This window comes from Hesperophylax consimilis, chromosome 2 (assembly GCF_061612785.1).
Source record: "Hesperophylax consimilis isolate HC1 chromosome 2, BYU_Hcon_1.0, whole genome shotgun sequence".
NCBI classification, from domain to species: Eukaryota; Metazoa; Arthropoda; class Insecta; order Trichoptera; family Limnephilidae; genus Hesperophylax; species Hesperophylax consimilis.
In genome coordinates this window covers 20,297,960-20,325,066 of record NC_142837.1, presented here as the reverse complement: position 1 = coordinate 20,325,066, position 27,107 = coordinate 20,297,960, and the positions used below count along the sequence as shown (strand labels likewise).

At 31.1% G+C, this 27,107-nt stretch overlaps 1 protein-coding gene across 2 annotated transcripts in view; it reads right to left on the bottom strand.

Annotated features, from left to right (window-relative positions):
* Positions 1-27,107, bottom strand: part of LOC149425786 (lachesin-like) — a 204,358-nt gene that overhangs the window by 18,347 nt on the left and 158,904 nt on the right. For both annotated transcript variants that reach the window (XM_089644858.1, XM_089644866.1), the window contains 3 exons: positions 4,122-4,292; positions 1,902-2,030; positions 391-529 (listed from right to left, as the gene is read on the bottom strand). In XM_089644858.1, the coding sequence (XP_089500984.1) occupies positions 391-529; positions 1,902-2,030; positions 4,122-4,292 (439 nt within the window). The remainder of the gene's footprint in view (positions 1-390; positions 530-1,901; positions 2,031-4,121; positions 4,293-27,107) is intronic.

The following is a 27,107-nucleotide window of genomic DNA, read 5'->3' as shown; positions in this document are numbered from 1 at the left end:
CATTTTCATTAGCCTCAAAATGGTTCCATGATAACTCAACACAGTGACTATTCAACACAACTTTAAAAAGTGATACAAAGTCATTAAAAACGATGAAAAAAATTTTGAACCTAACCTAACCTACTTAACCCAGTTAATTAAGTTTTTGTTTCATCACTTTCCATGACTTATAAATTTTTAAAGATGTGATTAATTATCATTTTGATGATTTATCCTGTCACCCCTCAAAATATTTCAATTTTAACATAAAAACACTAACTTTAGCATTTTTTCAACTTTGTAGTTATAAAGTATTTATGTTTCAACTTTTTCTTTAATATTTGACATTTCTGCATATTTGATTTTTACTCACGAATGAGTCACAGACTTAAGAAAAACTGTTCTGCTAACCCAGTGAGTAGAACATCTCCTCTGTTTTTGACCCAGTAGTTAATGGTGTTAGGGAAAGCCTCTACGAAGCACTGCAATCCAACATCAGTGCCCAGCGGTGCTCCGTGGAGCTGGGTTGGCACTATTATCACTGGAGCAACTGAAAATGCATAAATGTTTCAAGAAACCGTTTCAAACATACAATTAATTTTCATGCAACTAGCGATCGGCTAGTTATATGAAAACAATAACAAATGACAAGATATCGAATATTATATCCGGAATAGTGCCCCAAAAACTAGTGGAGTCCTAAAGTCAAATAGAAGAAGAGGTGAATTCAACACATATGGCAGCAAATTTGGATCTAAATACTTAAGGCGATGAAATACGTAGTAATGCAAAATCATGTGTTTTTGGTTTAAAAAAATTTAGTCGCCTAGGAATGTTTCAGATGCTTCAATTAAATACTGCGAGTAGAATACATTTTGACCTTTGAAATAATTGAGTTATTTTTTTATATCAGTCTTTTTATAAGCCCAGAAAAAATCCATGTATAGGCCTATGAAAACTGCTTTAAAGTTCAAAATCTCCTACTTACGAACCCATTTTCGGTTATCATTTTATTCTATAATGTGGCAAATTAAGTTATTTATAAAATGATTGGAAAAAAAAAATATTATATGCCTGAACAAACAAAATAAAAGGCAATTTTTGGCCATGTTTTTTTCTTGCATAAATCAAAACAGGCGGATGGTGTTAGCGGGAATTTAAACCTTACCGCCGTAAGGGTTGTTATTGATAGCGGCTCAATTTTAAATATAACATGACGTAGTTCATCAAGTTCACAGCATAATTATTTAGCTATTAAGCTGTGAGCCGTGGCCCTATGAGATTTTTACAATTTATTGCACAAATTATCAGTTACATCATGATCTATAATGTTTATTATACATGATTCTTAGAAGAAACTCTGCTATATTTTATGTCTCACTTTATTTATCGGGCGCTACATATTACAAATAGTTATATCATGATCTATGATATATGTTTATTTTACATGAATCTTGAAGAAACTGTGCCATATTGTATATCTCACTTCATTTATCGGACGTTACATTTTACAAATAGATAATAACCAAGATTAATCTTGGGCCCAACAAATTATTTATTTTTTATCCTTTTTTTTATTGTAATATAAATATAAATTTTATTTTAAACGTTATTACGTTTTCATATTTTACACGGTATTTAATTTGAAAACATTCTTGGTCACCTTATAAGAAAATAGGAGTACGTTTTGTTCCAGAAAATGAAGCCACGAGTCTTGTCTCGGTAGGAACATAATATTTCGTATGTTTCTTTTCACAAAATGTTATTAATATTATCTAGTGTGAAGGGTGCAGTAACAGTCAATAAATAATTCATTTAAATTACCTACTGAATAAAGCTAACATTGGAAAGTAATTAATGTAGTTTTAAATAAAAATATACACATTTAATGGTAGGTAAGTAGGTTCAAACACATGTCTTACAGTTGACGTTGAGGGTGATTCGTTTGCTGACAGCCGGAGGGACGTCATTGGAGGCTATGCATAGGTATGCGCCCATCTGTCTTCTCTCCAGCTTTATCAGAGCCAGGCTGTCTCCAGCAAAGGTTTCCGCTGAAATTAATTTATCGTTTTACTTCTGCAAAGAGATTATGTCCTAATATATTGAATAAATAACAATTTTTATTATGTTCAGCAAACGTAGAGGATATCTTCAAGAAAAATGCAATTTTTCAAATTTACAAAGATAATATCATAAAAAACTTTGAAACCTACCTATCAAAAAGATATCAATACAACATAAAAATACCTAAATGTAATACCAAACTAATGCAAAACAATTACATCTATTTAGAAATAAAGTATTTCAACAACCTTTCGATTGAAATAAAGAAATTAAAATATAACAACAAACTGAAATTACACTTGTCAGGAATAATTAACTAAATAATTGCCTGTTTTTTCCATTCTTTATATTTATGACCAGTTTAAATTCATCTCCACTTTTTTTAGATTTTTCTTATTACTCTCTTAATTGCTCAATATTAAATATGTAACAGAATCCTATATATGTACACCTATATATTATTCTAAACTTCTGGATCATAAAGTTGATCCAGAAGTTTAAATTGTTCCTATTACATATACCTATTGAATAATGTTATTCTATTTTCCTTATAATTAGTGTAACTCGCTCACCAAGAACAATCAGTTTCTTTTTTGGTGAGATTGCGATTATAAATATATTTTGTACCGGTATGTAATTAATATAGCACCACTCTACCCACTTATATCTATATTATATAAATAAATAAAATATGAAAATAAACTTGCATTTTTGTTATTTTATTTCAAAAAAACATATATTTTTACTGTACAAGACAATGAATAATGTCTTCCACGTTAGAAGTTTATCTATCTTGTGGTTACAAGGGTACATAAGTTGATGAATTTTACAGAAAAAATAAAATAAATAATGTTTTAAACAATTAAAAATATTACAGCAAAATAAACGAATTCCACAACACAAAAAAATTGTTATAAAATAATATTAATACATATTTATTTATTTATAATCAAGAGGATTTCACACCAGTTTCTGCAGGGGAGATTGTAGATGTTTTGAATTGTAAAGCTTATTTTTAATGTGAATAGACGATTGAGAATAATTAGTGAGATAAATATAATTATAAAAGTGAACTTTTCATTTGATAATATCCACTATCCAACCTTAGATTGGAGAAACACTGTAGGTAGAAAGAGGCAAATTATACAAAGAAGCATTTTGTAAGGTTAACATTGAATAAGTTATGAAAAAAAAATTTGTTTAAGTTAGATACCAGTTAATACCGTTAACTTTTTATTTTTCTGTGTCGTGTTCTGTTTCGTTAAAATTTATTAGTGATATATTTTTCTTCAATGATAAATTATTTTGGTTATTAGAATCTGTTTAAAATATTATGTTGGATCAATGCCGTTTAGTACCTAAATACCGATCAGTTAAATATATCTTAAATATCTGCAAAAGTATTATATGTATCTACAAGTGAGTACACGGAAGCATTATTATTGATGTTATAGTTGCAAACAAGTCATATAGTTCTTATGTTAGTAAATGCCAAAATGTTAACCCCTTACATTTGTAACTGCAGCCACTATTAGATCTCTAGTAGAAGTTGGTAAGTTGCTCTCAAAGAGTCTCTGAGAGAAACTTGCAGATGTAACAACGCTTAAAGATAACTGTTACTTTAGCAATTCTCTGTGAGCAACTTACCCAACTTTTGTTGCAGATCTAATCGTCGATGGAGTAGGTATATACTTTTCTGAATAATTACTGTATTCTACATATTAAAATGCATAATAAACAATTATTATAATCCCACATAGGTATGTTTTCAAAAAAAGCAATTGCACGATTTAGGTATTTATGAACCACTACTTGAATATTGAATATGAATGTAATGTGCAAGTAGTTTAAAACAAGTATTAAAACGAATACCATATTCATGTTTTTTTCATACAACCCGTCTTTGCTGCTTGGCACTTTATTCGTTGCACGTTCGAAAATAGTAATTTTTTTGACGGTCAAAAAACGAGTCAATGCAAATTACGGTCTGAATTATATGTTAGTACTTGATAATCGCTGGAGGTCTGGCTCTCTGATATATTAGTGGCAACTATTGGCTATCATAGTATAGTATCTACCTTTCACCACCTCTCTGGGCCCTTTCCTCAAAAGCAAGTGGTCTCCGTCCTCCCTTCTCCATAGAATTCTAGGCTGGGGTCTCCCAGTGGCTCTGCAAACTAAGGTGCTGTTCTCCCCCTCTTGCGCCGTGACGTCACTGGAGGTCTGGTCGTCTGATATGTCCGGAGGAACTGTTGGCAAAACAAGTAATTCAATAATATTTTCTTTGTTTTTTTCGGAGTGATAACCAATAATTACACTTGACAAAAACTACCCACATACAATACTAAATTATAACACCGTAAAATGAAAATATTTGTTAAATACATAATAATTCTAAAAAATATTATACAAAACTTTTCTGAAAGCATTTCACCAGACGAGAACTGTAACTAATAACAACATAATATGATAAACGAGCACATCATATTGGCAAAATTCATAATAACGAGATTATATTTCTAACCGGGATTTCCCTAACGAAATAATAATCAATCCAGTATAATGTATATTAAATTGCAATGCGTTGGTTATATTCATATTCCAGTTTGAAGTCGTTTCAGATAAAGGATGAAAACACTCCGGACGATGTGTAAAACAATTGTGAAAAAAAATCATCCATTACACCCAATTGCAATTGACTTGTGAAAGTAGTTGTGTTTTTGTTCATTTGGCTACAATTTAAAGCAATAAATATATGATTTAGGTATGTTTTTAAAGCAACGCATCGTAATGAATCCCATGAGATGCTGAAAAATGTGATAGTTCGCTTCATAGTGATTGTTCTACAAGGAGTTGGCATTGGCAGAAATTACGAATAGAATATTCGACTACCATAATACGGACATGTGTTCTAGTGTGGTAGTCGAAAAACATGTAAAATACTCTATCAAAATATATTTTACGAATAAAGGAAAGAAAAAAAATAGGTTTTGTTTCCACAAATTCAACTTAGAGGAATAAAATTAAATATGGAAGCATCTTAATGTATTCGCAAATAAAAATAACAAAGTCCGGTGATGGCTACTTCAAAAACATTTTTATAAACTCAACAATTCCCGAAAAACACTATCAACACACTTGCTAATAAACAACATCTCCCCCACTCGAAGAAAATAGTAGAAAACGATTTTGATTTCTTAGTTCCAAAATACAACGACAACAATATAGTTTGACTATGACAAACAATTGCTAGAGTGATTTCAACCAGCTTAAATGTTAATTAATTTTGTTTAGGCATACATAACTGTTAAAATAAATACCTAGTTTAGTAATTTTCGAAAAACAAAATTCATCGCAAAGCTGTATAATCTACAATAATTGTGTAGTACCTATAATTCTAAGATATCCAGTCTTTGAACCAAATTCAATTCGACATGTTTCAGTGGGTAAGATAAATGAAATTTGCAAGAAGGAAAACTTGATCACTTCGTCAAGTCTCGCATTCGCCTTGGAATACAGGGAATATTGGAAATATCTAGTTGAATTTGATTAAGTACAATAAATAACATAAGATTTCCTTCGCTTACTTAATGACATATTCGCTTGTAAAATTATGATACAGGTTTTTAGTAATAGGCTTAAAAGGTTTTCGCTTTAATACTCTATTAAAGTGCCTAATTAATCGCTGGAATTTCCAGTAATATATTTTTTAATTTCAACAAATTGTATGTGTGCTTACAAAATGGGTAATTTTAACGCTTCTGTAGAAACGTAAACAAATTCGGGTTATTTTAAAAATATTCAAACATCACACATAACCCGATGACAGAACAAAATTGATTCGTTCTTAAGCTTCTAAATGAACCTACTTGAATCTTGAAGTAACTATAAGAAAAAATTTTTTTTAATTATTTGCAATACTTCATAGTATTAAATACGATGTCAATTACAATGATTTCGTGGGAATAAAATTAATAAATGTTTTTTAACGAGTTCATCCGGCTCGAAGGAGCAAACAATGTGGTCACTAATCTGGTGGAATGTTATCAATATTTTTAATCTTTAAAATTGACAAAACTACTTGGAATAACTGATTAACAGTTATGAGAATTGGAAAAGGGAGTTTGACTTACCCCTGATCTTTTGAAGTTCTTACGAATTGATATTCTGGCCCTGGGGAACCCTGCGGGTAATTCACTGCATAAAGTGAGTTTTTCCATAATAGATTTAACTGTCCTCGTTTTCTTCGAGACTGACGAGGTATCAATAAAATATTGCAATCATGTTGCAATTGTCACTCATGTAGGAAAAAGTAAAAGAGGATGTTGGCAAAGTACCTAGCTATTCAGACCTGGTTACCAAACATTGCTAAAGTCATGTCAAGCCACCTTTAAATTTTGAATGATGGTATTATACCAGGGCTGACATTCTGTATATTATTTTTAATGAGTAAATTGTGAGATATCACAAATTATTCAAATGGAATTTATTTACACATACCAGGAATAGAATCTACAACCTCCGGCTTGCTAGTTGAGAGCCCTCGATGACGGAGACTTGTTATGTAGGATCTTAGTAATTTTGTCTAGTATGAATACATGAATACCAATTTAACATTTGTAACACTTACTAACATTTTGTTTTCTAAGGATTTCTTTATACGTAATCGTGAATCTTAATAATATTTTTTAATGTCAATATCGCACAAGAGTCCCAACTGCCGCCAACTATCTGGAGCCAGTGAGACAATGGCATCAGAAAGTGGGGTATTTCTTGGGGAAAAGGTGGTGGGGAAATACCTGGCTATTCAGATCTTGTCACCGAAACCGACAACGTTATTTCAAGCAACAATGTTTAGATTCTAAGTGGTGGATTCATCAGCGCGACTTAAAATATCTTTAACTATCAATATTTTTTTTGATCTAGTAACCTATTTGATATCATATAATTATAATATTAAGGATATGAAATGTTGACACACAAAACATTAATCATTTTAAATAAAATAAGTTTTAATTCCGTCATTTGTAATTTTTTAACGTTATTTGTAAATCGTTTGAACATCACAAAACACGGCCGTCTATTAATGGAATATTTATCCTCATCTGCGTTATACAAGTACAAATAAGTTGGAGCTGTAAAGTTAACTCTAAAAATAGAAAGAAACCTTTTCTCTCGAACTAACAAAATAAATTTCATAATATTTTTAGTTTTCAGAATGCTCTCAGAGTACTGCACACGAAAATGGTTTAGGGAAGAGCGCTGCAAGTGTTTTTAATTCACCCCTAACGCGTAAATAACTTCGCGTTCCTTTCACATCCCTTAACTGAACAGCTGAGAAAATAGCGTCTAAGATGCCCCATTTATCGTTAGAAGTTCACCGGCCATCATCTCATGTTTTACGCTGAGTGGTTTCTTCTTAAACTTGCATTATTAAATAAAACTACCTTTATTTATCACCAGGGACTATAATGTGAAAAAATAAGTTATTCTCAAGAAATTTACTATGTTGATGATTTTTGATAATCATTTACTATATCAGTACATAGAAAACATTAAAAAATAACTGAATTTGTGTAGACATTCGAATTGAATTTGATTTAAGGGAAAAAAAATTCCGCTATTTATCGTAAGTGTAAAGTAAGTAAAAAATGTTTTACTAAAAATAATATAAATCATCAAAAAATAATTCAATGCATCTGCGATACTAGGAGAGTAAGCAACGTAGTTATAATATATTCAATAGTTTGATTGGTGAGTGAAAACCAATATATATTTTCTTACTACTCATCTATCTTTAATATTCGATACCGTAAACAATATAGGTATATTAAACAATAAATATTAAAGACTAGCTGAAACCCACCACGCGTTGCTGAAGCTTAGTCTACTTTGCAGAGAGAGAAACATTAGCGCGTGTTACTTTTTTGACGCTGTTTTTTTTAAAGAATGTTTCTAACAGATGGCGCTGTTTTCCAAAAAAATCATGTTTTTACCTGTCACATGTGACATATATATTGTAGGTATAGAAAAACACACGCGTATTCAAATGAAACGTTGCGTGAAATATCAATGCAATCGGTGAAAAACTTTCCAAGATTTTAGATTTTGAACAAACGAACATACATTTGTATTTATTTAGATAAGGCGAATTCCGTTTTTTTTTTTTATTTTTGCCATATAGGTAATATGTCAATCTAAAAATCATATTTTTAAACGACCAAGAAATGAAAAACCTGAAAATTTTGTGTATTTTTAATTGTTTTTATGTTATTACGCCAAATTACGCTGAAAAATGTGTTTGATATTGGAGCAAAAATTTGTACATTACGTTTTTGTCATGTCCAACGAGTCTATTGGCCTTTTCACAGTTACTGATTATAGAATATTGAATACTTTCACCAGAAAAATTTATTAATTTAGTCATTTGAATACAACTGTTTAAACTGTGTAATATCTTAAATTAATTAATCGATAACAAGGTGGGGTGTTTTTATCATGCCTCATTTCTACATTTAACGAAAAATATGTTTGATTTCGTAATTAACTTTTTATGTTTGTAAGATTAATTTGGTAGTTTATTAAAAAGCTTAGGTACGTAATACATTTTTGAAAAATATACAGTTTTTACTTGAATTAATTTTATATTTCGCCTCCCCAAGATAATCTCAAGGAGTCAATATATTTATTTTTAGTTTAGCTAAATGATTGTTTTTAAAACAGAGTTGATATTATAAAAAAATATATATACAAACCGGCTAACTAATATTATTGTAAAAACAGTTTATTTTAGTTTTTTTTTATATTGACGACATTCCAACTTATCTAAGTAAACTGTATTTTTATGAGTACCTAAAATCATATAGATATGCCTGTGTTAAGAGGGAGCTACAATCGAAAAATGTGTATATTCTTGGTAAACCTTATATTGTAGGTAATAAGCATTAAAATCGCTTGACAAATGAAGTCTCGAAACGGTCGATTTCAAGCACAAAACTGTTTATTATTTATTTTGTATATAATTTTATAAAAAAGCAAAAAAGTGAATCATGTGAAACTGTCACAGATAATCTGAGCTATAATACTGTATTTTTTAAAAGATGTTTCCTTTATTATTATTATTATTATATATTTTTTTAGTAGTTTATATTTATATTTTTTATTGAGCAAATTTATTTTTTTAATTGTATTCTAATCAAGCGAAACGATAGGAAAACCTTCAATTTATCTAAGGCATATATTTTTGTTTTCATAATGTACACCAATTCGTTATCAAGATTAATCAAAATAGTGAATTGGCATTAAGCTTTTAGGCCAGTGCAATTAGCGATTTGCGACCGAAGTAATTCCGGTAGTCCCAATTTTTTTATATGTTATGTAAACTGATTCCTTGATGTAAAATCTGAGTTTCCGACCTTGGCGCACCTGTGCTCGCGCCGCCATTTTGAAAAAACTGGCCGAAATCGGGCCAAAATCTACTTTTTCCCAAATATCTCATTTCCAATGCAAATTTCGGCTAAAATATCTTAACATGTATAATAGAACATAAAATAACCTACAACTTGTGTAAATTAAATTTCTTCTATCTCTAATAGGTACCGAGGTAAAAAGTCGTAAAGGTGCGTATATTTTTGAAAAAACAAGTTTTTTGCGCGACTAGGTTTGGTTTTTTATAAATACCTCGTTTCCAGTACAATTTTGTGAAAAATTTATTGATAATAATTTTGTAGAAAATAAAATTTCGTTAAAGAAATAGGTATAAAATTTATATTTTCGTCATGCCTGTGTCAGACCTAGCTATAAATATAGTAGATAGACTATTTCAGCATATCGGTCGCCATACATTCCTAATGGGAAGACCACTGAAATAGGCCAAGCCACTACATTTGTGCTCGCAGCTTGGTCTGACATGCCTATCAACGTAATCACAACATACATTTAAGATTATTAATACAATTAAGATGATAAGGTACATAAAAAAGATTAAAAAATGGTATTTTCGTAAAATTAACATTTATTGACATTCTTTTCTTTATTAGTTAAGTTGTCAGCATAACAAAAATAAAATTAATGGTAGATCAGTTTAGACAGAAGTACGAGCCCTTGACTATAGTTTCTTACTTCTGGCCCTGAATAGCTTCTTCATCTGTCTTATCACCCAAATTTCATCATCATCATATGGTCATCATATTCCTCGTCATCGTCATCAACGAAGTCTTCTACAGCATTCTCGCAGGAGTTGCCATTGCAATGAATGCAGAGTAGGGAACATTTCAAACCCGAATTTCTGCAGGTGCACTTTCCAGCGCAACCTTTTTTGCATTGACATGATATGAAGTTCAGCAAGGCCTGAGGTGCAGCTTCCTTCAACATTGTTACTGAAGTAAGTAACCCAACAGCATCCTTTTTCCACCCCCATTCAGTCGGATGTTTATCGTTACCAAGCCAAGTCTGCACTTGCAAGTATGTTCTTGAATCGTGTTGCTGGACTGCATCTTTGGTGGGTGGTAGCCGGGATAAATTGAATTTGTTCTTTTTTACTCCTTTGACAAAAATGATGTACATTAAATTTTCCAAATTTGATTTCTCGTTGCCACCATAAAAAAGTGCAAATAGTTGTTCGGCAGCCAAAGTGATTGTTTCTGTCTTTGATTTTGGGTCTTGAAATACACGAACAAGTTCATTCACTGAGTGGTTCTTGAGAAGAATATTACAAAATTTATGTTTGCCTTGACCGAACGAAGCTCCAGTTGTATCGCAACCACTTATGGCATGAAGGAATAAAATGTAAACAATTTCAATGTGTTTAAAACATTTGTTCGAGTACAACGCGTTAGGTGATTTACCTTTTCGAACTTTTTGGTAATATACGTTGGGAGGTGAGAGAGCTGTGAGGAGTACCAGCAGATTAATATCCTGACCAACGATTATGACTACGTCATATTGAGATGACAACGAATTTGCTGTGTTCACTATGAGAACGTCAGCATCCTCTTCAGCTTGTACTGTCGTTATGTGGGATCTTGCAAATGAGGATCTGAGTAGGGAAATAAAACAAGACTTCTTCTTCTCATTTCCCAGAAACTTTTCCTGTGGCACTTGTGGGTGCATGCTTTCAAAAAACAAAACTTCAGCAGAAGTTGTAACTCTGGCACGGCGTGCTCTTTCCACCCCTTTAGTGCTTTTCTTTTCCATAGAATCTGGGTATCCATCGAATACCACTACAGCATTGGATCCATAATAATTTTGTTCATACCTGACATATTGCTTTAAAATTACTGAAAAAGGTTGAGCACGACCCCATCCAACTTTGTGCAGTAAATATCCTCCATCAATTACGTGTATTTTACTGCTTCCCAGTTCTGGATAATTTGGTAGAGGGTTGAATGATGAATAAAATATGGACTAGGCTATACTCTATAATATATAATAATACTATAGGCTCAAGATGTGACACGCGGCAACTGAAGGGAACCGGTGGGGAGCAGTAGAAGGGTGGGGGAGTAGCCCCCCCCATACCGAAGTGCCCTCTAGTAAATTTATAGATGTATGTACATATTTAAAAATGCAAACAAAAATCTAATAACGTGATAATAAACCGTGATAGATTTTCTGTGCGTACCTACCTAGATTTGTTTATTATTTATATCGGTAAAAAAAACTATAAAAACATAAAAATAATAATATTAAAAAAAATTAAAAATTAAATTGAAAATGAAATTAAATTAAAACAGAGAAAAACTGGAATCCATCGGATCTAAGATTGTGGGAGCAAGTATCTTTCTCCAATGGTCTTCAATGCTCGATCCTGAAGTCAGACGGGATTCTATGATAGGAATGTTTCTGGAATGGTTTATCCTTTCCCTCAGTCATGCAATCCTGGTTCTTAACAGAGCTGTAAATCCTGGAACTCGCCCTTCTGTAAACATTGAGGAGGCACTGCAGTGCCTGGGGAGTCCGAACATCAATCGGTAAGCGTTGTTATATTGCACCCGAAGCCTTTCCATTGTTCTTTTCTTGAAATTAGCCCAGAGCTCGCATGTATACAGGGTGGTGCAAAAGGCTAAGAAGAGCGTCCTTTTCACTCGTGGACTACAGTGCCGAAATCTTCTACTGAGCATGTTAGATTTTATACTCAGTACACGCCTCTGCCTGTCAATATCTTCATCGTCCGTTAACTTGTTCTTGATGACATGTCCTAGATATTTTGTGGTTTCTACTGTTTTCAGAATCTCACCAATTAAAAAAGACTGGGGGAATGTTTTTTCGGCCTTCCCCATGTTTTATGACCAACAGTGCTGTTTTTTTCGCATTATAGATCATGTTGAGTTATTAAATGATTACACACCTTTTAAATTGTTGTTTTTTTCACTTTTCGTAAATAAATCTACCTTTTTCACCTTTCCTTTTAAATGCTATATTATGTAAAAAGATTTTAAAAAACTTGAAATATACTTAGACAGATATAAAATATTCTTTGACCAGTGGTTTTCCTTTGTCCGGAGTGTGTTTATTTTCTCTTTACATATTTTTTTCACAGCGGCACGAAAAAAAAGAGTTTATTGTATTCAGTTCGGGAGGACGACGAAATGAGTTCGGTCGAACGGGAGCGGAGGTTTCATAACAATGATAAAAATTTATCTAGAATACACTTCTATGTACTTAACGGAAATCTGAAATGCTTCTTTTTTATTGTTTATTGAGTTAGTACAAATAACAGTTTCTGTATATAAACCAATATTTACACGGTTAACTTTTATTGTTAATAAAAAATATTTTTACAGTAAGCATTATACCTATTTTTAATAAAAATAATTTTTCAGACTTTCAGGCATTTTATCACACATTTTGGTAGTCTATATACTTATGCAATTCTGTGACTCTGTATTTATCATACTGGTTTCATAATAATGTATATTTTTATTGAAAACTGTTCCAACCATAAATTATTCTGGCACCAGACTCTTTTTTTATCGGAATTTAATTTTGCTCTTCTCTCTTTTGATTAATTTTTGCATGTATGCCTTAGTATACATCTTTAAGCTCTTTTTTAAATAATTAATAATTTGTTAAGTTTTTTTCATTGTGCTAAAGAACCAAAAGAAACCAACTATTGTTTTTAGCTGTTTCTAAGTAAAACCCATTTCCCTAGGGTTAATTAAAATGATTATAAAAAAAATTCGTAGATTTTTTTTTTGATTATTTATCAGATTTTTGGTTGAAAGAACAAAAGGTATTTCGTTTTTCTGTAATTCTCTCCAAAAGGAATAATTTTTGAATTTCCACGTTTTTTCCCGTACAATTTAGTACCAAAAGACAACGTTATAAAGAATCATATAATTTTTAATTTTATTTTATTTTATCAATGAAACTAAACATTAATTATACAAAAAAAATAAAGCTTATGCTTTAACAACAAAGGTCATCCTGGTCCTTATTGTCACATAGAATTTTTATGTTTAAAATAATTTATGTATTTCGCTAAATACAGCGGAATGGTCACTCTTAACTCTCGTGATTGTTTTTTCGGGAAACATGCTGAGACCATTCACAAAGAATATATATTATTATTACTGATACCTAACTCACAGTCAATTTTATTTTCTTTTTCAAGAATATTTAAAATTGGACATTTTATATCTTGGAGTTTACTTTTTGCTACCATAAAAATACAATAACATTGTTTTAACATTTGAATTTTAAGATTGAGACATAATCTTCAAAAATTTGCAAGGTTTTCAACTTTCTAAAGACTTAAGGAGAGTTCATCGAACATTTTAAAATCCATATAATAAATATTTACCTATGAATGTGATTTCAAATTGCTTATGTTTAAAATGCAATTATTTTCACAGGAAAAGCCAATCTGCTGCATACTTCCTCAATGGGGGGAGAGAATCTACAATCAGAAGTTTGTGACCTTGCCAAGGAATGAATTTTTATACAAACAGGAAACAATGTCGTTTGTTTCACAGCAACTAATGAACGTTATGCTTTACAGCGTTATCGCCGTGGTTTTAAATTGTGTCTTATGTTTATGTCCAGATTTATATTGCGACGAAATACCTATATTATTTTATCATGTATTCGGAATGACTCGTTATAGTACCTATTTTTTTTTAATTTGCTCGTTTCGAAACACCATAATTCCACAGACATATGAATATTTATAGAGGAGAAGTTAAAGGCGAGGGGTCAAATCAAGAGTTGCGGGACGCAGAGAGGAAAGCTGACTGTGATTCGTCAATAAATCAATCTGACAGTAAATAGGCATCTCGCATTATAATATCACCATTTAGTTCTTAAAAGTAAAATCTGCTTTTGAATGAATAGACATTTTTACATGGGAGCGAAAATTACTCGCCACGATAACGTGGCGAGTAATTAATAGTGATAAGAACAAATTTACGAAGTCCAAATTCGGCAAAATAAATTTCTTCTATTTTCAGAGTCGAATAGTTTGTTTACGTATTTAGTAAAGACACTTTTATAAATGTTCATAATTTACTTCCCAGCAACCAACCATGAGCACACTTGAGAATCGCTACATTCGACCAATGTCGGAGGGTTGTCACAACCGCTCTGTTCCTATTAATAATAAAATAATGAAATCTTTAAGAAAATATATAACATTTCACTTTTGAGAAGATAATATAGATGTAAAACAACTAAAAAAACAAATGCAATTATATACACACAGCTTTTACCAGCGATTCCTAAGAGTATTTGGAGTAAAAATTTGGACATCATTTTTCCGTCCGATGACAATTTTTCAATTAAAAACAAAAACATGTTTTTCTATCACACATCGCCACTCGGTATAACCTAGCGCATTACGTGATATGCACTCCTTCTCGTTCCAGCAGTACCGTACATGCGAATTAACGCGCGTACCTAACACGTGGTCCGTTGCTGAATAGAATGATCGAATGATCCAAAGATAATATATGATCGGTGGCAACGTGTGATAGAAAAATATAATATTTTTAATTTGAATAGATAAAAAATATCATCGGACAGCACTAATGACACAAACATTTTTCATTCCAAACATGCTCACTGTATCCCAATTTTCCCTCCAAACATACCAATTTTTCACAATTGATAACCAAGCATTTATCCTATATTAAGTGTTGTTTATGAGTTGTGCAAAATTCGAAACTCGTTTAGTAATAACGCCATTAAAGTGGAATAAATTTAAAAATGCTTGGTTTATTATCCTTTATTAATACGACGGAGTTCCAGCAAGATATAACAGATGAAAAAATAGAAGTTCCAAATGATACGATTATGTATGTTATCAAAGCGCAAAAGGCGAAGGCACATCCCTGATTCTTATGCAAACGGCTTTGTGTTTTGCGTCCAGACGTATCTCGATGTGATAGTATATGTTTCTACAACTGATCCATATTATACGATGTGAATAAGCTTAAAATAAAGAAAAATAATGCTTATATATGGAATGTAATACGACAATCGGGTTTATTCTCTTTTTTCACATCTATTTTTACAAGTTTTAATAGCACAAGCCACCATTTTAGCGTGTTATTTCGTAAAATGAACCGATGATGCCTCGACCATAGCTCGACGCTAGTCCGCACAAGAATGATGACGTCACGTTTTCTTAATTCACGGGAGGCCATACGCGAGCACAGCCGGCTCCAATGGAACCGGTATGGGGAGTGGGGAATAAATCACTTAGGGCAGGTCTACTAATATTCATATGTCTATGCATAATTCGTATTTAAAAAAAGTACAATTTTTGGAGAAACTTAGACTTAGTTTTGCAGTTTTTTTTATATTTTTTTCAAAAATCTACTTCTATGATTTATCTGTCCTTTACATTTTTTCTGGGGTGCATTATATATTCACGTAAACCAAAGCCGTGTTTTCTTTCTTTCTGATCATTACTTATTGGACTTATACGGATCTAGTATATTGATCACGCGTTTTGTAATATTAATATAACTAAATAAATATATATAAATACTTTATCTTTAAAAAATGCTCCACAAGTGAATATATCTTTCATGGGCGGACATAACAGTATAACTGCATTTTTGACCATTTAACGATTTATATGAGAAAATGTGTATTGTGTATGCCGGCATCAATGGTATTAACAGTATTGTTACACCAGTACTCAAAACATAAATAAACAACTTTGTGCCTATTAAACTAACTTAAAATACTTGAGCTCATAAGTATATGATCACTTATACTCGTAATGACAATCACCTCTTTAGCTCAAAGATTCGGTTCAAACAGAATAAAAGTACTTGTACTAGATGGTACACACGTGCAAAAAGTAATTCGACACATTTCTTCTGTTTCATAAGTATAAGTGTACCTTATACTGTTACATCCACCGATAATACTTCTAAATGTTTTATGTCGCTAGGCGTGCCTATGAACTTGTACTATTGTGACCATCATGAAGTGTTCTGTGGATTATTTATTTACTTAACTCAATTAATTATTATTACAAAATGAAAAGATCTCGGCGTTTTATGGAAATGATGAAAAATTTAAACAAGGCTTGTGGTAAGTATATAAATTTTGGATAATGTTTCCTATTTATATCAGTAAATTTAATAACAAAAGTTTACAAATTCTAACCCCAAAAAAGTAGAATACCTATGAATACATTTAATCATATAGATACCAAATAGAGATTAAATTAATTTCATGTATGGCTTTCTCCAACTATAGATCGTTTTTATATCACTGTTTATAATAAAATAGAGAAATACCTGTTTTATCTGTATACCTAACTGTTCTATACCTAACCTATGTACCTATATGATGGTGTTCTATCCTTAAATAATATTATGATGGTGCCTTATTCTTTATCTGAGATTAATGTTAATGTATCATAAATTTATATTCTATAGGAGCTCCTGATGAAGGTGTTTTGGATTCCTCATTAAATAATAAAATTGAATCTAACAATGTGCCAATGCATATACTTTCATCAAGCAATGAGAAAATGCAATCATTGTCAGACGATAGTGTTTTACAAGTTATAGGTATGTACAATGTACATATTATAATATACCAATTGTATATATATATGTATATATATATTTTTTTTATTTAAATATAAAATACTTAAATCTTTCATTGGAAATTAAATGTTAGTTATTGTGATACTGGATAAGTTTAACATAATTATTATGAATTATTTTTCATTTTGCTTGATCTGTTTTATTATAACATTATATTAATTTACATAAACATATTTTTTATAGGAACGTACGGTCAGGTTGCTTTGGAGCCCACTCGACAATCTATGAATATTCCTTCAACAAGCTATGACGTCATGCCTTTGTCTAACAATAATTTTTTACAAGTTTTAGGTATGTTGCGAATACAATTTGTATTTCTCATGATATTGTACGATATAATTGTTTGGGTATGTTTCTAGTTATATATAATGATTATAATTTTCACAAACTATTTTCTAGATGGACACCATCAGACTGTTTTGGAGCCCGCATTAAATAATGAAACTGACATTCTAGGAGAAGTTATCTCTTCAAACGACATTCTCATGAATGAATGCCCTTTAGCAAATGGAAATGAAGAACTGATTGTAAGCGAAAACATTTTTGAAAGTCATGATAGCAATTTTAGTAGTGACGACACTGATAAAGACCCTAACTATGTCCCACACTGTGAAGATTTACTAAGTACCCATACGGAACCACAAAATCTACTACTACCACCAGTTATCAGTATTTGTAACACTCCATAAAATGTAAATAAAACTGATAGTAATACAAAGGCGGTTATGAATACCAGTAAATACAGAGCAGACAAGAAAACAAAAAGGTCTATCTTATACCACCCTTAAGGGTAAAACTGCGAGGAAAAGATGCGTGAAAAATTTACCTAATTGTCGTATGAAATGTAATGAACGCATCCCAGAATTTATCAGAGAACAAATTTTTACTGAATATTGGGCTCTTGGAGAATACTCAAAAAGAGTAGCATATGTAGGAAGTCTTATTGATTCTATGGAAACTGTTCGACCAATAAAGCGAACTACCAATGAAGTTATTATAAAAAATCGAAAATATTCAAATAGGGTCTTTTTCAAAATAAATGGAAAAAGGGAGAATGTTTGCCGAGGTTGCTTTATGAAAATATCAGATGAAAGTCAAATGTTTGTTACAACAGTCATCCAAAATAAAAATAAATCTTTGACAGGCTTGACTGAGGGTGACAAGAGAGGGAGTATTGTGCCAATCCACAAACACTGTGATGAAGAACTGGAGAATGTTAGAAAACACATAAATTCATTTCCCTCTTACGAATCACACTACACCAGAAGAACTAACGACAAAAAATATTTACCTGCGCATTTAAACATACAATTAATGTACAATGCGTATCGTGAAAGCGTGACAAGAAAACCTGTCTCACGCAAAACATATTCTCAAGAATTTCATAAGTTGAAATTGAAATTTAAGTTGCCAAAAGTTGACACATGCCATCTAATGCGATGTTCTCAAAATGAAAATTGAGACAACTGCGGATTAAAATGAGAAAAAAAATATTGAAAATGAGCAAAAAAATCACCATATTTTAGCAGATTCTGCATTTGTCTCCAAACAAGCAGACAAAGAGAGGGCCCAGAATGACAGTACTGTAGTCAGTTACACATTTGATTTGCAGCAGTGTTTACCAACACCATATCTTAATAGCTCTGTATCGTGTTATAAAAGACAATTGTGGACCTATAATCTAACTGTACATGATCAAGCTTCCGGAGAAGTGAAATGTTTTATGTGGCATGAGGCTGAAGGTGCAAGGGGTGCCAATCAAATTGCAACGTACATATTCAAACACCTCATGAATTTACCTAATAATATTAAGCATGTTGTTCTCTATTCAGATGGCTGCGGTGGCCAGAATAGGAATTCTCACGCTTCTTCAATGTTTTTAACATTAATGCAAGAAAAAAAAACAATTGAGATTATTGACCACAAGTTTATGGTCAGTGGCCATAATCATATGGGATGTGATGTCAATCATGGTTTGATCGAAAAAAAAAAATAAGAATGCTCTTCCAATATCACATCCTTGTGACCGGTACCAATTGGTTCGGTCTGTAGGAAAGACAAAATTTATAGTCAAGGAACTGATTCATAGTAACTTCGTGGATTTCGCTTCACTTCTAAGATCTGCATTAGTTCTAAGAAAAAAAAATACTGCAGGAGAGGTTTACAAATGGCACAATATAAGATGGTTCAGGTATACACAAGAGCCCGGAGAAATCTTTTATAAGGAAACATTAGATGTAGAGACTGAATTTAAGGCTGTAAATTTTTTGAGACGAGGAAATAGAAATCCTACACTTAAGCCAGGCAAGTGTTATAATGATAATATTAAAAGAAAAGAAGAAGGATATTTTGGCACTTTTACCATTAATTCATCCCGTGTATCAATCTTAAGGATGGTGATGTCCGAGACTCATTGCCGGATATTGAACAATTCCAATAATACAATACTTTTGTGTAATGTCTGTGCTAAAATACATTTTTTAATGCAAATATACTTGTACTTTTCTTTCACAAAATAATAATAAATATTTTTTAAATAATGGTTTTAATAAGATAAATATGCGCATTTCTGTCATATTTTCAGTGGTACAAACAGTCCAAGATGGTCTCAGTAATATAAGTAGACTAATTAATATCATTAATTGAGTGGTACAAATAGTATAAGTTAGTTCTAGTAGTATAAGTGGACACATTTATGTTCCATCTTCATTGGTTCAAATAGTATATGTTGAATATCTTTATTATTTGTATAAATAACACCAATGTGTTTAAATGGATTAAATAATCTGTAAATAATAACCCATTTCTCAAAATATGAGTTCTGTAGCAAAATAATTGGGTTCATAATAATGTTTTTTTGCTCTCCTGAAAAGTTACACTTTTGCAGTTATACTCTTATTTCCGCCCATCAAAGATATAGCACAAACACACACAGGAAAAAATATCCAATAATTCTCCTAACCCATAATCGAAAGTCGTTGATGTACCGAACAATAAAGATATTTGGTGAATTATCAGAGGAATATGATTGATTTATGCAAAAAAAAATGTTTTATATAAATATGCATAAGATAAGGATTGTATGAACATGGGTAACTATATAGGTATCTATTTAAAAACAGAAATATAAAAAATAAAATGTAAAATTTGTGTATAAATTACCACATCGGTATTAGTTTTTTTCCAGTTTTACAAAACAAATATTTGAAAAGGATATTTTTTTCAAGTAAGAGAAAATAGAGTAAATATTAAATAGTTTATGTTTGTGAGTTTTATAAGAAAATATTCACTTGTCTTAAAAAAACATTTATCAATATAGGATAAAGTAGGAAGTAAAGTAAATACATGTGCTCTTATAAATAAATCTTAATTTTTTTTACCAGAATATTTATTTTCAGTGTGTCCTTTGTAGTAAAAAAAGTAACAAAAAACATTGTGTTTATCGCTTCAAAACCAATTTATCTTTTTACCTTCTTCCGGGAGCACATTGTCAAGGTCGGGACAATGAGCACTGAGCAGGTCGTGTTCCATTGGGAAAAAAACTGCATCGAGGATATGTTTTGTCGAAAACCAACTCCTACAAAATTTATATGAGAATTAAAAATTTTATTAAGACTAACGCGCTTACGACCACAACTATAAGGATAACACACTATAAAGCAGAGCCTATCATATTTTTGTGCACAACCCACCGCTTACTTTTATTGCCTATTTTATCACATGCATCAAAGATAGAAGTAAGGATGTGGCACTCTGTGTTACATGTTACTACGATTCAATTAACTGAAATATTCGTTTCCAATAAATATGGGACTCGTGATGGTGTGGTTTACGGGCCACGGAAGTCTTTTTCGGAAGTATGTATATAGTTCCAATACAAAATATAACGTAATACGAGTACTATTGTAACATTTGATCATTTGGTTATTGTAATTTTCTTCTTTTATAATAATAATAATGATAATATTTGGCTGATTTAAATACATATGAAAAATGACCACAATGGAAATTTACAAACAAATATATAATAGAATTAATATAATTGGCTTACAACTAAGATTTAATTCTTTCTTTATGTGTAAAAAGTTGTTGAATGAACGACTTTCATTTAATTTTTTCACAAATATTTGATCAGAAGATGAACAGCTTGCCCTAATTAATAAACATATAAACCTATACTTTTTTCAAATTAAAAAAAAATAATTTTTTTTTGTAGAAGAACATTAAATACTACTCACTACCTTTTTTAATTTATTCGTGAGTTCCAAGCCAGCTAAAATGTTTAAATTTGTTTCCTGTTGTAAAAAAATGATTCAAAAATTCTTACGAAAATACAAAGGCTTCACGATTTGTTAAACGAAAATCCTATTCTCAATAAACCGAAAAAGATCATCCTCTACAGCAATGTAACCAAAAGTGGTATTCGTATTTGGATTATTGGGAAACGGTGAATCTTTCGATCTGGGTGATATCACTGAACATTTGTTGGTAAAAAGGTAAGATTGGCTTGTCTTACCTTCGTCAATCTGACTATCTGACTATCGGCCGCTTATCTGACGACCTTCGCCATCTGACAACTAATTCGACTAATAACGCAAAAAGGTGCGCCTAATTTAAAACGTGGGGAAAAATACGATTCAGCCATTTTGTTGGGAATTTGGGTACAAAGCCTAGAGGAATCAAAGCATTCAAATGTCTCTTTTTTAAGGGTTCATTTCACGTTACATTGAAAAATCAAAAGTGCGAATCTATTGAAAATTTACTGAAAATCAATCTTCTTAGCACAACTTACATTTAATGAAGTGTCTTTATATAAAAGCCTTCAAGGCATGAATTAAACAATATGAAATAAAAAATAAAATTATTAAAGATGTTGGTATGTTACAAGGTTGGAGGGTTTGGAAAGAACACTGAAAATGGCTAAAACATTGATGTTGTCTTACATTAAGGTATCGAATGAATGTGATGTTGAGAAATTTTAGTACACCCTCCCTGAAATTGAGTTCTAGTTTTTTATTACAATGGCACACTTTTTAGTATTGCCAAATAGTTGTCAACGTTTTATACACTAAAGATATAAATCGAAAGTAATATATTGTGGGTTTATCCTGCATAATATACTCATATACTCTAGTAAACAAAAAAAAATCCTAACCTAATTCCAAAAAAAATTGTAAATAAATTTAAAAATGAAAATCTTTCTAAAGCAGATAATACACTATTTTGACTGGAGTTAAGAAATCAAAATATCTTATTTAGATAATAAGCGAATGTAATTTTCCTTAAAATCACACATTTTTTGGGTGGTTAGTTAGTACCCGTCAAATAAGTTGGTTGGTTTTAGACTTGCCGTGCTTACTAAACTATACCTCAATTAATGCGCTGAAAACTTTTGCTCGTATGAGTATGTACTTTTATTCATTTCACTTTTATTCGTTTATTTAATTAAATTTGTACAATTTGGTCGTTATAATTCAATGAGTATTATACAATGTATTTGAAGTGAAAAAAATATTGTAAGAGTGTATTACTGGTCTATCCTAATGGATTTTGTTTTAACCTATACTCAAACTGAAGTTTTAATGGCTGAAACGCAACTTTGAGATGCCATCTCTGTGGAATAATTCCTCTCCATATAGCGGATAGTGTTAAGATACAGTTTTCTCGGTGTCATAAATATTTGGGGATGATAACAAAGTACAACAATTGCGCAGAAAAGGTTATCCTTAAAATCTCTTTTTCAGGAAAAGTTGTCACAGATACGATTAATTAATTCTGTCACAAAAGTTCTTGTAGAAGAAATAGGTACTTTGGAAAATGGATAAAAAATTTAGGCTTATCATGTTAAATTAGCACAATAATATATTGACGGCTTTGATAATCTATTGGTTTTTTATCGTTATTTCCTTAAGAACTGAGTTTTTTACAACTGTTATGATCGTATAAATATTAAATACAAATTCCACGTGTCAAATGTAATATGGGAGTGCAATAAAATACTAACAAATATAGGTCCACTTACAGAGCTTCATGGATGACAATTAAATCTGCAATCTGTTGAAATAATTTATTTTTACATCAGTACCCTTGGCTTCATATGTATTTATGTAACAATTGTAAAATTAGCACTTTTCTTCAATGCAAAAAAACGTGTTTCTAAAGAGCAAGCATAAAGTTTTGTGGTTGTGGTTGATTAAATACTTAATTTATAATAATGAAGAAATAGGTTCCTGCACTAACCATCGACTTGGTGGCAACATAATTTGAGAAGATTCTTTTACGAACATTAAAAATATTGCTAGGTTTTTAAAAAAAATCGTATTTAAAAATTATATTGTTTAAAAAATCTAATCATAAATAACTTATAATGGCAGTGTCCATCATCAGGGCAAATGTGTTATGTTTTTATTGTTATAATTGATTTTAAATAAGCATATTATTATGCATATTAGAAGACACAAAAAAAATGAATTCTGATTGATCGTGGCACAAATTATTTAAATCCAGAATGATTTTTATTGTTACTACGTCCTACTACATTTCTCATACATGCATACATTTTTTTCTTCTTTTAATTTGGAAAAAAAATCCTTTAACGTAATTAAAATTTTTATTTGTTTATATTATCTTCTAATTTAATTTTCTCTGGTATTTCTCAAAAAAAAATATTGCTCTAAACAAAGACTTTTCAGCATTGTTTTTTTTTCCTAAGCGGAGTCTCATTTGATTTATTTTCCTCATTGCATGTGTGTGTTTATGCCACAGATTTTCTTATTTTCTCCTAAATTCAGTTAATTTCCGACCATTACTTATGTTGTTGATTATAAATAATGAAGTATTGAAGTAAATAATTTGTTTAAGTGACAATAAAATCAATACAACAATACTACATGTAAGCAGTGCACGGTTTTGTTTCTGCTCCAGTTTAAAACATAAATAAGAATACGTAATTTTATACCTGTGCGCATAGGAAGTACTCAATTACAAGTGCTAATCGAGTTTTAGTGTAGTGATAGAATTCTAGGTGATTCCAATCTCGCAGTTAAAAGATATATCAAAAACAAAATAATTATAAATCTGTCATCAGAACTGTTAATTCGTCAGTTTGCACTTGCTTCTAGTGTGTGTGTGTCCGTAAAATTACCTTCACATTTACGCATTCTATCCCGAGTACGTGATCAGGGCAGCTAAACTTTTTCTTATATTATATTTCTGCTTCGATCTACTAATTATGGATTCGTGTGATCCCTACCTTTTTATTACGATGGCAAGTAATATAATAAACTCTATGAACAGTACCATTATGGATCCAACTTACAAATTTACCAAAGAATGGCTAAATTAACTCCTAAACTTTCGAAACCTTTGGGGAATATAAGTGTAGTTGGTGCGAAAGTGGGCTTCCTGGAAGGAGAGCTGAAGGCCTATACAAACATCTCACAACAGAAGCCGCCTCAGGTCCAACCTCTACCTAAAACCATTCAAGATCTACCTGGAATTCGCGAAACACTAGCGAAAATAGAGGAAAGAAAATTACGTTCTAAGAATATTATAATGTTTAATGTACCTGAGTGCTCAACTTGTATTCAAACATGGGTTCAGCGCCAAGAAATTCAAAATGTATGGAAGGAGTTAGAAAACAGGAAAAACAAGGGAGAAAATAATTGAACCATAAAATATATTAACAACTCGCCTAACATTGTCAACGTTCAACTAAAAAACTCCAGCCATATAAACGCCTCATCTACTACCAGAACGTCAGGGGCATCAGAACAAACCTAAAAGAGTTCAGAGTAAATGCTCCATCTTTCCCAAACGATGTCATCATACTCACTGAAGTTTGGCTAACATCATCAATCTTTTCAGCGGAGCTAGGACCACATAGTCACCATGTCCACCGAGCAGACCGGAGTCAGAATACCAGCTCCAATACAAGAGGAGGTAGTGTCCTGATATCGGTCCGCAAAAATATTACTTTCAAAGTACTCAAAATCAAAAATACTGATGTGGAACAATTGTTCTTATTGTAAAGTGGTGATTTCAAGAAAACTATTATTGGAACTGTTTATATTCCTCCTAATGCCAACATATCTTAATATAATTCAACTCCTACGTATAACTTTAAAAATGCGAACTATCGGGACATAAATGATCGTCTCCACAAGAAAGATTGGTCATTTCTTAAAGAAGGCGATATTAATCAAAATATTGAATCATTTTTTTTTATTTGCTGGATAAAATTACTTTGAAAAGATTGTAAAATCTTATCCAAATGTGCTACAATTCTTTTATTAATAATGTTTAAACTTCAATAAATCATAATAAAAAGTATTTTTAACAAAACTTATTTTTTGACTTTGCAAAATCAATGAAAAATAACAACTCTGGTATACCCGCCAACTTGGAATATGCAGGTAAAAAGGCCAAAGACACTCAAAGTATCGCTGACCTTTTTGCTGATTTTTTTAAAAACGTTTATGAATGTGAGACACCAGTTTCTGCTAGTACAGTATCAAATTTTACTACTGATCATAATGTTAATTTATCTTTTATCCACATAGAATATAATAATTTATTGACTGAATTAAAATTACTAGATCAAAGCAAAAGTGAAGGATCAGATAAAATACCTCCTGTATTTTGGAATAATTTTGCTACCAATCTGGCGTATCCTTTATATTTGCTGTTTAATCAGTCTTTACGAACAGGATGTTTTCCTACTAAATGAAAATTCAGCTTTCCTATGCCTATTTTTAAAAAAGGCGATAAACACGAGGTGATTAATTACAGACCGGTGTGCCTTTTATCAACAATTCCTAAAGTTTTTGAAAAAAATCTTCTTAAAAATATTATTTTACGATTAAATCACGTCATTTCTCCAAAACAACATGGTTTCACTACTGAAAAATCTACCCTTACTAACTTATTAACCTATCAACACTATATATCTGATTCCATGTCTAGTAAATGTCAAGTTGACCCTATATACACCGATTTTAGCAAGGCGTTCGATAAAGTCAATCATGAGTTATTGCTGAATAAACTCCATAAATTCGGTATAGGTGGTTCACTATATAAGTGGTTTAATAGTTACTTGACCAACAGATTACTGGCTGTTTAAATTGATGGTACATTTTCATACAAATTCACTGCTACGAGTTGTGTTCCCCAGGGGTCACACTAAGGTCCAATCCTGTTTTAATTATTTGTTAATGATGTATTGTATATTTTCAATGATGTTCAATTACTTATGTTTGTAGACGACCTGAAATTATTAAAAGCAATCAGAAACTTTAACGATTGCCATATATTGTCAAATAACTTGTCAAGATTTATTATGTCGTGATAACCGCTTGCAACTTAACATACGCAAATGTCAAATTATGAGGTTTCATCGAATAAAGAATCCAATATTTTTTATTATTCCACTTACAATATGTCGTTAGTATCTGTCTCGGAAATTAATGACTTAGGTATTTGGTTTGACACGAAACTTAACTTTATCAAGCATATTGAAATAATAATCAATAAAGCTATGAAAATGTTGGGATTTTATTTTAAGGGTATCTTGTGATTTCAAAAATGGCAATACTGTAAAAATATTATACATGTTACTAGTAAGGAGTCATTTAGAATACAATTCCACGGTTTGGTCCCCAAATTATGAGGTTCATTCACATACGATTGAAAGAATCCAATATAAATTTTTAAGATATGTTAATTTTAAAAGTGGCATTCCTAGAGAAAACCTAAATTACGACAACGTACTTTGTTCATTAAATTTAATAAAATTATCTGATCGTAGAATTATTTCTGATTAAACCTGTTTATATAAAATCATTAATTCAATGCCTCTGATTTATTATATTTAATCTCTTTTCATACTCCAAGCAGGTCGGTTACAAGACAGTACCTACCATATTATTGTAGCAATTCTATATCAACGTCCCAATATCACACTCCTATGCGACGGATTCAACAGCTAGGAAACAAATA